The sequence below is a fragment of the Mus musculus genome, chromosome 7 (genome assembly GCF_000001635.26).
Source record: "Mus musculus strain C57BL/6J chromosome 7, GRCm38.p6 C57BL/6J".
Lineage (NCBI taxonomy): Eukaryota > Metazoa > Chordata > Mammalia > Rodentia > Muridae > Mus > Mus musculus.
The window spans coordinates 20569631-20586277 of record NC_000073.6 but is presented as its reverse complement, the minus strand read 5'-3'; the positions used below and the strand labels follow the sequence as shown (position 1 = coordinate 20586277).

The following is a 16647-nucleotide window of genomic DNA, read 5'->3' as shown; positions in this document are numbered from 1 at the left end:
GTATTGCTGGATATTACTGTAATACTATGTCCGATTTTCTGAGGAACTGCCAGACTGATTTCCAAAGTGGTTGTACAAGCTTGCAATCCAACCAACAATGGAAGGAGTGCTCCTCTTTCTCCACATCCTCGCCAGCATCTGCTGTCACCTGAATTTTTTACCCTACCCATTCTGACTGGTGGGGGTTATCTGAATTTCTGGAGTCCAGCTTCTTGTGTTCTTTGTATAGGGGATATTAGTCCCCTATCAGATTTAGGATTGGTAAAGATCCTTTCCCAATCTGTTGGTGGCCATTTTGTCTTATTGACAGTATATTTTACCTTTCAGAAGCTTTACAATTTTATGAGGTCCCATCTGTCGATTGTTGATCTTACAGCACAAGCAACTGCTGTTCGGCTCAGGAATTTTTCCCCTGTACCCGTATCTTCAAGGCTTTACTCCACTTTCTCCTCTATAAGTTTCAGTGTCTCTGCTTTGTGTGGAGGTCTTTGATCCACTTAGACTTGAGCTTTGTACAAGGAGATAAGACTGGATTAATTTGCATTCTTCTACATGATAACCACCAGTTGTGCCAGCACCATTTGTTAAAAATGCTGTCTTTTTTCCACTGGATGGTTTTAGCACTCTTGTGAAAGATCAAGTTGACCATAGGTGTGTGGATTCATTTCTGGGTCTTCAATTCTATTCCACTGATCTCCTTGTGTGTCGCTATACCAGTACCATGCAGTTTTTATCACAATTGCTCTGTAGTACAGCTTTAGGTCAGGCATGGTGATTCCACCAGAGGTTCTTTTATCCTTGAGAAGAGTTTTTGCTATCCTAGGTTTTTTGTTATTCCAGATGAATTTGCAGATTACTCTTTCTAATTCGTTGAAGAATTGAGTTGGAATTTTGATGGGGTCAAAGGATAAAGGCAGGCCCTAGCACACCCAGAACCTTGGGATCACTGAGACCAGTCTATGCAGGAGAGCATGTGGGCAGCAGAAGTAATAGAGCTTCTTGGACAGGGTCCCTTCTGCCTTCATCCTCAGCCAGGAGACAGAGCTGAGACCCAGAACCCTGGACACCTTCCCTTCCAGAGGAGAGTCTGCCTCTAGGGAGGGCTCTGACCCCAGGACTCAGGAGGTGGATCTGAGCTCCTGACTTTTGTGAACCTTCCCTGCAAGAGGAGAGCTTACCTACAGAGAGTGATCTGACCACTGGGATGCAGGAGAGAGTTTCCCAGGAGTGCTGACAGAGGCTAAAGAATCACAGGAGTATCAAGCTCCAGCCAGAGACAGCTAGAACATCTAACACCAGAGATTACCACATGGTGAAAGGCAAACAAAAAAATCTTACTAACAGAAACCAAAAACACTGGGTATCATCAGAACTCAGTACGCCCACCACGGCAAGTCCTAGATACCCCAACACACCCAAAAAGCAAGATTAGGATCTAAAATCATAACTCATGATGCTGGTAGAGGATTTTAAGAAGGGCATTAATAACTCACTTAAAAAATCTAAGAGAACACTGCTAAACAGGTAGAAGACTTTAAAAAGGAAACACAAAAATCCCTTAAAGAATTATAGGAAAACACAACCAAACAGGCGATGGAATTGAACAAAACCATCCAAGATCTAAAAATGGAAGTAGAAACAATGAAGAAAGCCCAAAGGAAGACAACTCTGGAGATAGAAACCCTAGGAAAGAAATCAGAAACCATAGATGCAAGCATCAGCAACAGAATACAGAGATACATTGAAACTAACAGAAGTTATGAACCAAATGGATTTAACATATATCTACAGAACATTTTATCCTAAAACAAAAGGATATACCTTCTTCTCAGCACCTCATGGTACCTTGTCCAAAACTGACTATATAATTGGTCACAAAACAGACCTCAACAAATACAAAAATATTGGAATTATCCCATCCAGGGGCTAAGGCTAATCTTCAATAACAACATAAATAATAGAAAGCCAGCTGTGATGGTTTGTATATTCTTGCACATATTTGGAGGTGTGGCCTTGTTGGAATAGGTGTGACCTGGTAGGAGTAGGTGTGTCATTGAGGGTGTGGGCTTAATACTCAAGGCCTAGGTGCCTAAAAGTCAGTCTTTCACTAGCAACATTTGAAGGAAGACATAGAACTTTCAGCTCTGCCTGTGTCATGCCTGCCTGGATACTGCCATGCTCCCACCTTGATGATAATGGACTGAACCTCTGAATCTGTAAGCCACCCCAATTAAATGTCATTGATAAGACTTGTCTTGGTCATGGTGTCTATTCACAGCAGTAAAACCCTAACTAAGACACCAAAATTCACGGGAAAGCTGAAGAACAATCTACTCAATGATACCTTGGTCAAGGATGAAATAAAGAAAGAAATTAAAGACTTTTTCGAATTTAATGAAAATGAAGACACAACATACCCAAACTTATGGGACACAATGAAGGCAGTACTAAGAGAAAAAAATCATACCTCTGAGTGCCTACAAAAAGAAACTAGAGAGAGCATACACTTGCAGTTTGACAGAACACCTAGAAGCTCTAGAACGAAAGGAAGCAAATTTACCCAAGAGGACTAAACTGCAGGAATTAATCAAACTTAGGGCTGAAATCAAGGAAATGGAAACAAAAAGAACAATTCAAAGAATCAACCAAACCAGGAGCTGATTCTTTGAGAAAAATCAACAAGTTAGATAAACCCTTAGCCAGACTCACTAGAGGGCACAGGGACAGCATCCTAATTAACAAAATCTGGAATGAAAAGGGAGACATAATAACAGAACCTGAGGAAATCCAGAACTCCATCAGATCCTTTTTCAAAAGGCTATACTAAACAAAACTGGAAAACCTGGATAACATGGACAAATTTCTACACAGATACCAAGTACTAAAGTTAAATCAGGATCAGATTAATTATCTAAACAGTCCAATATCCCCTAAAGAAACAGAAGTAGTCATTTATAGTCTCCCAATCAAAAAAAGCCCAAGACCAGATGGGTTTAGTGGAGAGTTCTATCAGACCTTCAAAGAAGACCTAATTCCAGTTCTCCTCAAACTATTCCACAAAGTAGAAACAGAAGGTGCTCTACCCAATTCATTATATGAAGCCACAATTACTCTGATACCTAAACCATATAAAGACCTAACAAAGAAAGAGAACTTCAGACCAATATCCCCTATGTTTATCAATGCAAAAATACTCAATAAAATTTGGGCTAACAGAATTCAAGAACACATCAAAACAATCATTCATCATGATCAAGTAGGCTTCATCCCAGGGATGCAGAGATGGTTTAATATACAGAAATCCATCAACACAATCCACTATATAAACAAAGACAAAAACCACACGATCATCTCGTTAGATGCCGAGAAAGCATTTGACAAAATCCAACTCCCATTCATGATGAAAGTCTTGAAAAGATCAGGAATTCAAAGTCCATACATAAACATAATAAAAACAATATACAGCAAACCAGTAGCCAACATCAAAGTAAATGGAGAGAAGCTGGAAGCAATCCCACTAAAATCAGGGACTAGAGAAGGTTGCCCACTTTCTCCCTACATATTCAATATAGTACTCGAAGTCCTAGCCAGAAAAATTAGACAACAAAAGGAGGTTAAGGGGAGACAAATTGACAAATTGGAAAGGAAGAAGTCAAAATATCACTATTTGCAGATGATATGATAGTATATATAAGTGATCCTAAAAATTCCACCAGAGAACTCCTAAACCTGATGAACAGTTTGAGTGAAGTAGCTGGATATAGTATTAACTCAAAAAAAAAAAATCAATGGCCTTTCTCTACACAAAGGATAAACAGGCTGAGACAGAAATTAGGGAAACAACACCCTACACAATAGTCACAAATAATATAAATTACCTTGGTGTGACTCTAACTAAAGATCTGAAAGATCTGTATGAAAGGAACTTAAAATCTCTGAAAAAAAAAACAAATCAAAGAAGATCTCAGAAGATGGAAAGTTCTCCCATTCTTATGGATTGACAGGATTAATATAGTAAAAATTACTATCTTGCTGAAAAAAATCTACAGATTCAATGCAATCCCCATCAAAATTCCAAGAATTTCTAATTCTTCAATGAATTAGAAAGGGCAATTTGGAAATTCATCTGGAATAACAAAAAACCTAGGATAGCAAAACTATTCTCAATGATAAAAGAATCTCTGGTGGGATCACCATGCCTGACGTCAAGCTGTACTACAGAGCAATTATGATAAAAACTGCATGATACTGGTACAAAGACAGACAGGTAGATCAAGGTAATAGAATTGAAGATCCAGAAATGAACCCACACACCTATGGTCAATTGATCTTTGAAAGGGAGCTAAAACCATCCAGTGGAAAAAAGACAGCATTTTAACAAATGGTGCTGGCTCAACTGGCAGTTACCATGTACAAGAATGCGAATTGATCCATTCTTATCTCCATGTGCAAAATTCTAGTCTACATGGATCAAGGAACTCCACATAAAACCAGAGACATGGAAACTTATAGAGGAGAAAGTGGGGAAGAGCCTGGGCACAGGGGGAAATTCCTGAACAGAACAGCAATGGGCTTGTGCTGTAAGATCAAGAATCAACAAATGGAATCTCTTAAAAATGCCAAGCTTCTGTAAGGTAAAAGACACTCTCAGTGAGACAAAACAGCAGTCAAGAGATTGGAAAAAGATCTTTACCAATCATATATATATCAAAATGTTGGACTCCAGAAAATCAAATAAGCATATTTCAAAATGGGGTACAGAGGTAAACAAAGAATTCTTCAGTGAGAAATATCGGGCTGAGAAGCACCTAAAAAAATGTTCAACATCCTTTTTCATCAGGGAAATACAAATCATGCTCATGGATTGGCAGGATCAATATAGTAAAAATGGCTACTTGCCAAAAGCAATCTACAGATTCAATGCAATCCCCATCAAAATTCCAACTCAATTCTTCAACGTATTAGGAAGTGCAATCTGCAAATTCATATGGAAAATCAAAAACCCTAGGATAGCAAAAACTCTTCTCAAGGATAAAAGAACCTCTGATGGAAATACAAATCAAAACAATACTAAGATTACACTTCACACCAGTCAGAATGGCTAAGATAAAAATCTCAGGTGACAGCAAATGCAGGCAAGGATGTGGAGAAAGTGGAACACTCCTCCATTGCTGGTGGGAGTACAAGCTAGTACAACAAATCTGGAAATCAATCTGGCAGTTCCTCAGAAAATTGGACATAGTTCTACCAGAAGATCCAGCAATTCCTCTCCTGGGCATATACTCAGAAAATGCTCCAATTTTTAATAAGGACACATGTTCCACTATGTTCATAGCAGCCTTATATATAATAGCCAGAAGCTGGAAAAACCTTAGTGTCCCTCAACAAAGGAATGGATACAGAAAATGTGGTACATTTACAAAATGGAGTACTATGCAGCTATTAAAAACAAGGAATTCATGAAATTTTTAGAGGAATGGAAAGATCTGGAGGATATCATCATGATTGAGGTAACCCAATCACAAAAAGACACATGTGATATGCACCCACTGATAAGTGAATATTAGCCCAGAAGCTCAGAATACCCAAGATACAATTTGCAAAACACATGAAACTCAAGAAGAAGGAAGAGAAAATGTGGACACATCAATCCTTCTTAGAAGGGTGAACAAAATACCCATGGAAGAAGTTACAGAGACAAAGTGTGGAGCAGAGACTGAAGGAGTAACTATCCAGAAACTGCCTCACCTGAGGATCCATCCCATAAACCACCACCAAACCCAGATACTATTGCAGATGCCAACAAGAGCTTGCTGACAGGAGACTGGTATAACTGTCTACTGAGAGGCTCTGCCAGTACCAGACTGATATAGAAGTGGATGCTCACAGTCGTCCATTAGATAGAGCACAAAGCCCCCGTTGAAGAAGCTAGAGAAAGTACCCTTTCAGCTGCAGGGGTTTGCAGCCCCATAGGAGGAATAACAATATGAAATAACCAGTAACCCCAGAGCTCTCTGGGACTAAACCACTAATCAAAGAAAACGCATTATGGGAATGGTGGCTCTAGCTGCCTAAGTAGCAGTGGATGGCCTAGTCGGTCATCAATGGGAGGCGAGGCCCTTTGACTATGAACGTTCTAAGCCCCAGTATAGGAAAATGCCTAGGCCAGGAATCAGAAGAGGGTGGATTGGTGAGCACAAGGAAGGGGTAGAGGATAGGAGATTTTCAGGGGAGAAACTAGGAAAAGGGATAACATTTGAAATGTAAATAAAGAAAATATCTAATATAAATAAATAGATAGATAGATAGATAGATAGATAGATAGATAGATAAATAAATAAATAAATAAATAAAAGTGATGAATTCATGAACTTCTTAGCCAAATTATAGAACTATAAATTATCATCCAGAGTGAGGTAACCCAATGGCAAAATAACACACTTGGTACGCATTCTCTGATAAGTGGATATTAGCCCAAAAGCTATAAATAACCAAGATAGAATTCACAAACCATACGAAGCTCAAGAAGATGGGAGAAAAAGTGTGGGTGCTTCAGTCCTTCTTAGAAGGAGAACAAAATACTCACAGGAGCAAATATGGAGATAAAGAGTAGAGCAGAGACTGAAGGAAAAGCCATTCAGAGACTGTCCCACCTGAAGATTCATCCCATATACAGTTACCAAACCCAGACACCTTTGTGGATGCCAAGATGTGCATCGACAAAGAGTCTGGTATGGCTGTCTCCTGAGTGACCCTGCCAGAGCCTTACAAATACAGGGACAGATGCTCAAAACCAATCATTTGACTGAGCATGGGGTCCACAATAGAGGAGTTAGAGAAAGGACTGAAGGAAGTGAAGGGGATTTCAACCCCACAGGAAGAACAATATCAATCAACCAGTCCCCCAAGAACCCCCAAGGACTAAGCCATCAACTAAGGAGTACACGAAGCTCCAGCTGCATATGTTGCAGAGGATGTCCTTGTCATGCATCAGTAGGGGGAGTGGTTCTTGGTCCTATGAAGACTCAAGAGATGCCCCAGTGTAGGGGAAGGAACTGAGGGTAGAGAGGTGGTAGTGGGTGGGTATGTGGAGGAACACCCTCATATAAGTAGGGGGATAGGGGATGGTATAGAGGGTTTCCAGGGGGGGATAATATTTGAAATGAAAATGAAGAAAATATCCCATAAGAACTTACTAATAATACCTGAAAAAAGAAATTACAAAAAAAAAAAGAAAAGAACTTTACATTATCCAATGTCAGACATCTATGTGGGAAACTGTCCAACTAATATAGTGCTGGTTTTTAAAACTCTTTTGAACTATGCGTGTGAACATATTACAGGAAGCCCCACAGTACAATGTTTCTGTACATATTTGCAAAAAAAACTTAGTGTTAGCTATTCCTCTCCATATTTCCTCGTCTACTTTTCCTCCTACACACACCCAAATCTAACTCTTCATCTTCCATTATCACCTTTTCATTCTTTAGAAGACTGTATTTTACCTCCTCATTTTTTTCAACATGCCATGACTCTAACAAATTCCTGACTAGGAAGGTTATTCCAATATAATTATGTATTAGGCTAATAAGCCATATGTAAATATCAATTAGCCGATATAAATTTTACAGATGAAATCATGGATATGTCCTTGTGCTAGACAAACATAAGGTATCTGAGCAATTAATGATAAGTTATTCTTTCTTTTTGCCCTATTTCCAAATATATTCCATTCTAAATGCTGGTATTTGCATTTGTAAAAATATTGTACAGTGATATCTTAATTCTCACACATGAAAGTATAAGTTCATTATGCCTGAGACAATATTGTTGCAGGCTTAAATATCAATAAAGGTTTGGAACATACAATTCTTAGATTTATAACCTGAATTTTTACTTTTCATCATTGAAAATCAAAACTAAGTCCTTAGTTTTTATACCTAGTTATTATACCTAGAGCAGAAATGAGTTGGAGCTATCTATTTCTTAATGATTGCTCAATCCATATCTTTGCTTGTATGTCCAGGATTACTTAATTACAAATGAAATTCTCTAGATACTACCAAAGTATATTAGACCTGTGATAAGGATCATGAGTATATCAGAAAACAAGGCATGATCTACCTGAAAACAAGTGGATATGGGAATAACCCCAGGATTCAGGTGAGAGAGACCAGCTTTACTTAATAAATTCGTCATTTATAAATGTCCTGGGTCAATCATGGGAAAAGTTGTAATGAAGCAACTTCCTGGGAAATTACAGAATCTGAATGACACATTGTCAGTTTTCTGGGAGGACTTGGTGTCAGAATAATTTTGCAAGAGTGAAATAGTAGGGAGGAAAGTACTCTGTAGAAACTCACATAATGAGTCCATTGTTCTACCCTGGAGTGCCCCAATTCACATCTGACCAAGAGATCAATTCAGAACTTAGATTCTCCCAAAGGAAACATGAAAACCCTTCCCTAACTTCTGCCCAGGTACTCATTAACATCTAACAAACTCCTAGACATCATCAGTAAGCATCAGAAAGGAATGGAGGTTTGCTCTGGGATAAATGATTTTCCTTCATTGGAGGTATCCCAAAGACACCATGAAGACAAATGCGCGGATGCCACAGATGACACAATAATAAACTCTCTGAAGAATGTCATGTCTCGGTGCCCTATTGTTTTATGAGACTGGAAACTTGGACTTTGTTGGGTTACCTTCACAGATTTGCATGGAGAATAAGAAACCATTCTAAATTTCATTGCATTCTTTCTCAGGCAAAGAGTGACACAGAGAAGTTCCTCAATCCAGGCACTAGGAAATATACTTCTATAGGAGCTGTGCTCTGCAGCTGGTTTTCAGATGAGCATCTTCATCCTGACTGAGGCTCAGAAAGTGGGATTTTTCCAACCACAGACTTCTACTTAAAATTTTCTTCTTTTTTTTTTAAGTGAAAATTGTCTTCTGTAGCCAACATGAAACATTATTTCTTTCTGAATTCTGCAGTTAACCTTATATAGGTTAATATTTTGCTTTTGTCTCAAAGAAATGTCTCTGTCCTAGATTAGTACTCAGGAGAAAACAGCATTCAGTGTAACATGTATGTGAGATGTTGAATTTTATCTGGTGGATGGAGGCCCTCATGTTCCTATAGAAAACATATAAACAAGTAAAATTCAGACTAAGCATCAGCTTGCAAAGGGTGTAACAGTGATTGTGTTAGTAACTTTGGAGAGAAGCTGCAGGTGACTCAGCTAAGGCTCTCGCACCTGACATTTTAGAACAAAAATTAAGATCAGAAAAATATGAATACATGAAACGTCTTAGCAAGTTGGATTTTTTTACATGGAGGACACATATGTCTGTATATGTTCATTAGTGTGATCAGAAGACAGCTGGCTTTATTAGAAATATGTGGTGTGTTTTTGTGTGTGTGTTCGTGTGGATGAGTAGTATAAAATTTTTTCAAAAGCCAACAACTTAATTTTCTACACCTGAATTCAATTACACAATTTTATTATTTGCAATCTTACATGTTATTCTGATACACATAATTTTTAATATGTTGCTATAACATAAAGAAATTCAATTAATTGTTTTTATGCTGCATTTATATAGTGTTTTATTTTTAATGATTTAGTTACATCCCAATTGAAGCCTCCCCTCCCTCCTAATTGTATTGAATTCTGATGATGGGATCACATGATCAAACTACACTCTTTCCTGTCTGTATTCATATGCAAGAACCATTATGTGTTAAAATGTGTGTTACTGTGTTCTTGAGCTACTGGACCAATAAATTTATCATTGCAGTACAAAATTTATCTCAAGGCAAGAGTAATAAAATCAGGATAAAATTTTATTTGAGTTATTATATATACATTGTTTTCCAGGCAATTAACCTGTAGTGTGATAGAATAGTGTCTCACTTATCAAGTGAAGAAATTGTCTCAAATCAATTGTTAAGTGTGGACAATAAAACAGAGACCCGAGGAGAGTAGTGTCCGACCTAATCATCACTCCAGGGTCCTGTAAAGCCCTCTCCATGTCTGCTCATGGTAAATCCCTGAAAACCACTGAGGAAGTGGCTCTTCAGCTCCTCTTGCTTTGCCAGTTTGGGGTTGGGACCGTGGCCAATGTCTTTCTTTTTGTCCATAATTTCTCTCCAGTCTTGACTGGTTCTAAACAGAGACCCAGACAGGTGATTTTAGGCCATATGGCTGTGGCCAATGCCTTGACTCTATTCCTCACTATATTTCCAAACAACATGATGGCTTTTGCTCCCAAAACTCCTCCAAATGAACTCAAATGTAAATTAGAATCTTTCAGTCTCCTGGTGGCAAGAAGCACAAACTTGTGTTCCACCTGTGTCCTGAGTATCCATCAGTTTTTCACTCTTTTTCCTGTTAGTAGAGGTAAAGGTAAACTTATACTCAGAGCAAGTGTCCAAAATTTGGCGAGTTATTCTTTTTATAGTTGTTGGTTTTTCAGTGTCTTAAGTAACATCCACATTCCAATTAGGGTCACTGGTCCACAGATAACAGACAATAACACTGACTCTAAAAGCAACTTGTTCTGTTCCACTTCTGGATTCATTGTAGGCATTGTCTTGCAGTTTGCCCATGATGACACATTCATGAGCATCATGGTCTGGACCAGTGTCTCCATGGTACTTCTCCTCCATAGACATCGCCAGCGAATGCAGCACATCCTCACTCCCAATCAGAACCCCAGAGGCCAAGCTGAGTCCAGAGCAACCCATACTATCCTGATGCTGGTGTTTACATTTGTTAGCTTTTATCTTCTAAATTGTATTTGTATCATCTTTCATGCCTTTTCTATACATTCTTGTCTCTTCATAAGGCTTGTCAGTGAGGTTCTGGCTGCAGTCTTCCCCAGTATCTGCCCCTTACTGTTGATCTTCAGAGATCCTAAAGATCCTTGTTCTGTGCTCTTCAAATGTTGAAAACCAGAGTCACTTAAAAAATGCCAAATACAGAAGACAGTTTTATTAATACCATTAAGTACTTTATTCCATAAGTATGTTTTCAAAATATTGTTTTCAACAAGGTGTGGTGCTCACCTTAAAAGACTATGGTTATAATCATTTGTTGATGTGAAATGATTTCTGGTTGGAATCTGACTGACATGGTAAGTGAGTTATTCACCATCCTCTGTTCTCCTGTATATAATTGCATTCTGCTGCAGGCTGGACTGAAACTGATGCAACCAATTTTCCCTAATGTTTAATGTGTTTTATGGTCTTCACCAAATTTTACTCTCTGCTCCTTCTTACCTAATATTTCAAACTTCATACAAGAACAGAATCCCTCTCTATATTTCCCTATCTGAACAATGAGAATGTATTGTTATTATAAATGTTTTCAAGGATGAAATTTTTATAAATAGTAAATATATTACATGTCATTCCACTTTAGTTAGAAGATATATGCTTTGCTACCTTGGACCCTACTGAGGTGAGAGTCAAGCACTGAACAACATAACTTTGTGCTCTCTAGAGCAGTACAATCTGCTGAGCATATCGAGAATAAATAGGAAAAGAGGGAGAAACAGCTCACGCTCAGAAGCCTTAAGAAGACCAGGGAGGAATCCAGGATCCACACTGGAGATGTTCTTCTGAAAGACCTTGGTAAAGACTTCACTCTGGGCTATGGTGATATTGTTTTTCCAATCATCACAAACACCTAGCAATCCGACAGGAGACAAGACATATAGAGCAATGAGGTGGCAACGTTGTCACTCTGTCTGTCAGTAGCTTGCCAGTCAAAAAATTATTTTCTCAGAAGATTAAATTCAAGAACTTAACAATTTCAGCTGCATGAGAATTACCAGGGCAGTGAAAACCACAAGATAAATCCAGGAGTGATTATAGCTCTCAGTGTGATGAAACTTAATATCTGACCTGTGATACTTACTCCTGTGAACAAAGAAAACTTTAGCATTCATTTTTTTGTTTATGTGTGTTGGGTGTGTATGTATTTGTAGGGATTTCCTCCTGTTAAGAAGAATAGGTGCCATACCCCTAGAGCTGGGGTTACAAACAGATGTATGCCTATGAATATGGTTTCTCAGAATCAAGCTCTGATCCAATGTAAATGTGGCCAGGGTTCTACCCTACTGAGGTATCTCTCCAGCCCCAAATTGAGAAATTTATCCAACACATTTGACACTTCACTTGCAGTTTTGGAGGAGTGGGAAATCATTAATAACATCTATATTGAAAGAGTTTGAAATAATAGAATAGGAACCATCAGTTTGTATGTTCCATATTGAGGAATGGATTCACACTGAGTTACAAAATTAATACTGAGACATCCCATGCACATTTTCACAGACTTGCACCAACCCTAAACTGACAAACTATGGCACCATGTCTTGATCATAACACTGGCCATAATAAAGTGTATTTTCTAAATTTAGTTTAATCAGTTCAGAGTATCCTATGACACTGATCTCTGCTTGCTAATCTGTGTATCTCCTTATCCCTAAGCATTGTTATGGGGTGGTTTATTGGGTTCTATGATCTTCCAACACTTTTTTCACCCCAATCCCTTCCAACCAACTAACACCCATTAGGGAAGAAAAAAGTTAGAGAGGAAAAGGAGTGAAGACCTCTTAATGCTAATTCCTTCTTAGATTAAGAGGGGTATGAGGGCAGTAAGCAGAACAGAACTTCATAATAGCATGAAGTACTTGGGGCCTTGCCACACAAATACTTACCCATGTGGCTGTGATAATCAGTGGGCTGACTATATTACCTGAGTTTTAAAGCCATTGGTCATTCCTATTGCATGACCCTTAGCAATATTTGGACATCAAGAAAAAGGAAATGAAACCCACCTTGGGATTCTATCTAACATCTATTAGAATGTCCAAGATCAACAACACAGTTGACTGCTCATGCTGGCAAGGATGTGCAATAAGGGAATTGCTCAATCATTGCTGGTGAAAGTAAGAACTTGTACAGTCTCTATGGGAATAAGAATGTGGATGCTCACAGTCAGCTATTGGATGGATCACAGGGCCTCCAATGATGGAGCTAAAGAAAGTACCCAAGGAGCTAAAGGGATCTGCAACCCTATAGGTGGAACAACATTATGAACTAACCAGTACCCCGGAGCTTTTGACTCTAGCTGCATATGTATCAAAAGATGGCCTAGTCGGCCATCAGTGGAAAGAGAGGCCAATTGGATTTGCAAACTTTATAAGCCCAAGTACAGGGGAACGCCAGGGCCAAAAAGTGGGAGAGAGTGGGTAGGGTAGTGGGGGGGGGTTATTGGGGACTCTTGGTTTAGCATTGGAAATGTAAATGAGGAGAATATCTAATAAAAATATATTTTTAAAAAAAGAATAAAGATTCCACAGAAAGTTGGCATTAGATCTATCTCACCACTCTTGGATATATACCTGAAGGACACTTCATCCTACTACAAGGACATGTACTCAACCATGATTCTTACTGCTCTATTCATTTATAATAGCCAGAACCTGGAAAGAACCAAGAAGTCACAACAAAAGAAAGGATAAAAAAATATGGCACATTAGCACAATAGAGCATTACTCCACTGTTTAAAGACAGGCATCATGATGTTTATAAGGGAACGGCTAAAGCTAGAAAAAAAATCTATCATGAGTGAGGAAACCAACACCCAGAAAGGTAATTATGGTATGTATTCATTAAATAAATGATAATCAAGCTAAAAAGGAGATTGATCCATAGAAATGTTCAAGTGAGGGACACATGGATTTCATGGAAAGGGGAAAGAGATTAGCTATTCTGAGTGGTCTAGGGGGTGGGTTGGAACAGGTATAGGGTTGAGAGAGGGAATCAGTGGAGAGAGAGCTGGAATTTGGGAACATATGAGAAATGTTATGAAATCCCATGGCAGTGGAAATTTAGTAACATATATGAAAGTGATCCTACTGAAATTTTCTAATAACTGAGGGTATGAAACACCCAACTGACCACCTATTTTCAACTAAGGGGTCTTTTCAAGTACAGGGACTATATTGCATTCAACTGAGTTGTTGGCCAAAGATGTCCTGTGGAAATGCCTACAAAACCCAGGCTAGGGCTAGAGAGATGGCTCAATGATTAAGACCACTGGTGGCTTGCTATTCCAGAGGTCCTAAGTTCAATTCTGAGCAACCACATGGTGACTGGAAACCATCTTCAATGGAATCTGATCCTCTCTTCTGGTGTGTTGAAGACAGATACATTGTACACATATCAATGAAATAAATAAATCTTTTTTAAAAAACACACACAGGCTGATGTTAAGACAAAGGTTTGCTCTCTAAAAACTGAAAGTGGGATACCCATACCTAAGACAACACCCATACACTCCTTCAACATGGAAAAGTAGACCTGGTACCAACATAGAGCCTTTATTCCTATAATAGTGTTTGGTATGGAAAAGTACTCTGCACACTACCAAAAGAGACACATAAACATCAACTCATCCACAAAACGTTTGGCCTTTAATCTGTCCTACACACAAGATATGTTAATGCAATGGTGGCATGGAACTTGTGGGAGTACCCAACCAATATCAAATTTGTCGTATACAGAACACATACACAGCACTGTCAGGTGACCAATGACCAGAAATTAGATAGTCAACAAACATACCTACAGTAAGACCAAATACTACCTCTCTAAAATAAAATAAAATAAAATAAAATAAAATAAAATAAAATCATCAATAATATGACTTCTAATTATATTTTGCCATATTCATAGATCAGTGTGTTTTCCGCTTATCATCAGAGAAGAATCCTCCTACAGCAGACAGAAACAGATTCAGAGAATCACAGACTGGCAACATGTGGAAAGAGATTTCTCAAAACGCACAGCTCTGAATGGAATTTCTCCATCAAATCTTTCCTCTCAGAGCTCAGGGAATTCTGAAGAAGAGGAGTCGAGAAAGAGAGTAAGAGCCATGGGGATGAAGACACCAGGAGAACTGGACTCACTAAATAAACTGAGCAAAGTACACATGAATACACAGAGATTGAAACATCAAGAATGGGCCTGCAAGGGTTTGCATCAGATTACCTGCATATATATTAAAGCTTTCAGCTTAGTATTTTTATGGAACACCTGAGTGTGTGAACGAATGAGTCACTGATTGCTATGCCTTCCCTCGGGGTACATTTTGTTCTGTTTTATTGTCTAGACCAGGCATAATGTGATGGATTTTGTCTTATATTATATTCTCTTTTGTCCCATTTTTTGTCTCCTAGAAAGTAATTCTTTTCTTTTATATATGTATATATATTTTTATTATGTATCTTCCTCATTTACATTTCAAATGCTATTCCAAAAGTTCCCCATACCCTCTCTCCCCCCACTCCTCTACAAAACCCATTCCCACTTCTTGGCCAAGGTGTTCCCCTGTACTGAGGCATATAAAGTTTGCAAGACCAAGGGGCCTCTCTTCCCAGTGATGGCCGACTAGGTCATCTTCTGCTACATATGCAGCAAGAGACACGAGCTCTGGGGGTACTTGTTACTTCATATTGTTGTTCCACCTATAGGGTTGCAGACCCCTTCAGCTCCTTGGGTACTTTCTCAAATGGAGGAAGTCTACTCTTTCAGCCTCTGGTTTTCCCTTGCTTTAAAATCGATAGAAAGGGATGAGATCCCCAATCATGGTTTGGCGAAAAGTAATACATTTTAAGAATGTCTTTATAATGGGATATTCTAATAAGACTAACTATATGCTTATTTTCTTGCAAAAGAACTTTCCATAAACCTCCAAACTAACTGGTTGTCAGGTTTTTTACAATTTTTTTATTAGGTATTTTCCACACTTACATTTCCAATGCTATCCCAAAAGTCCCCCATACCCTACCACCTCCCCTACCCAGCCAATTCCACTTCTTGGCCCTGGTGTTCCCCTGTACTGAGGCATATAAAGTTTGCACGACCAATGGGCCACTCTTTCCACTGATGGCCGGCTAGGTCATCTTCTGATACATATGAAGCTAGAGACACAAGCTCAGGGGGGTACTGGTTAGTTCATACTGTTGTTCCACCTATAGGGCTGCAGATTCCTTTTGCTCCTTGGGTACTTTCTCTAGCTCCTCCATTGGAGGACCTGTGATCCATCCAATAGCTGACTGCGAGCATTCATTTCTCTGTTTGCTAGGCCCTGGAATAGTCTCACAAGAGACAGCTATATCAGGGTCCTTTAAGCAAAATCTTCCTAGTGTATGCAATGGTGTCAGTGTTTGGAAGCTGATTATGGGATGGATTCCCGGATATGGTAATCTCTAGATAGTCCATCCTTTTGTCTCAGCTTCAAACTTTGATTTGTAACTCCTTCCATGGGTGTTTTGTTCCCAATTCTGAGAAGGCGCAAAGTGTCCACACTTTGATTTTCGTTCTTCTTGAGTTTCATGTTCTTTGAATCTTGTATCGTGAGTATTCTAGCTTCTGGACTAATATCCACTTATCAGACAGTACATATCATGTGAGTTCTTTTGTGATTGAGTTACCTCACTCAGGATGATGCCCTCCAGGTCCATTCATTTGCCTAGGAATTTCATAAAAGCATTCTGTTTAATAGCTGAGTAGTACTCGATTCTGTAAGTATACCGCATTTTCGGTATCCATTCTCTGCTGAGGGG

General features: G+C 38.8%; 1 protein-coding gene across 1 annotated transcript; it reads left to right on the top strand.

Annotated features, from left to right (window-relative positions):
* The first annotated feature begins 10036 nt into the window (after window positions 1–10036).
* Vmn1r246 (vomeronasal 1 receptor 246) lies at window positions 10037–10957 on the top strand. Its single transcript, NM_001167163.1, has one exon. It carries the CDS (start codon window positions 10037–10039, stop codon window positions 10955–10957), a length of 921 nt encoding a protein of 306 aa, NP_001160635.1.
* Window positions 10958–16647: the final 5690 nt, after the last annotated feature.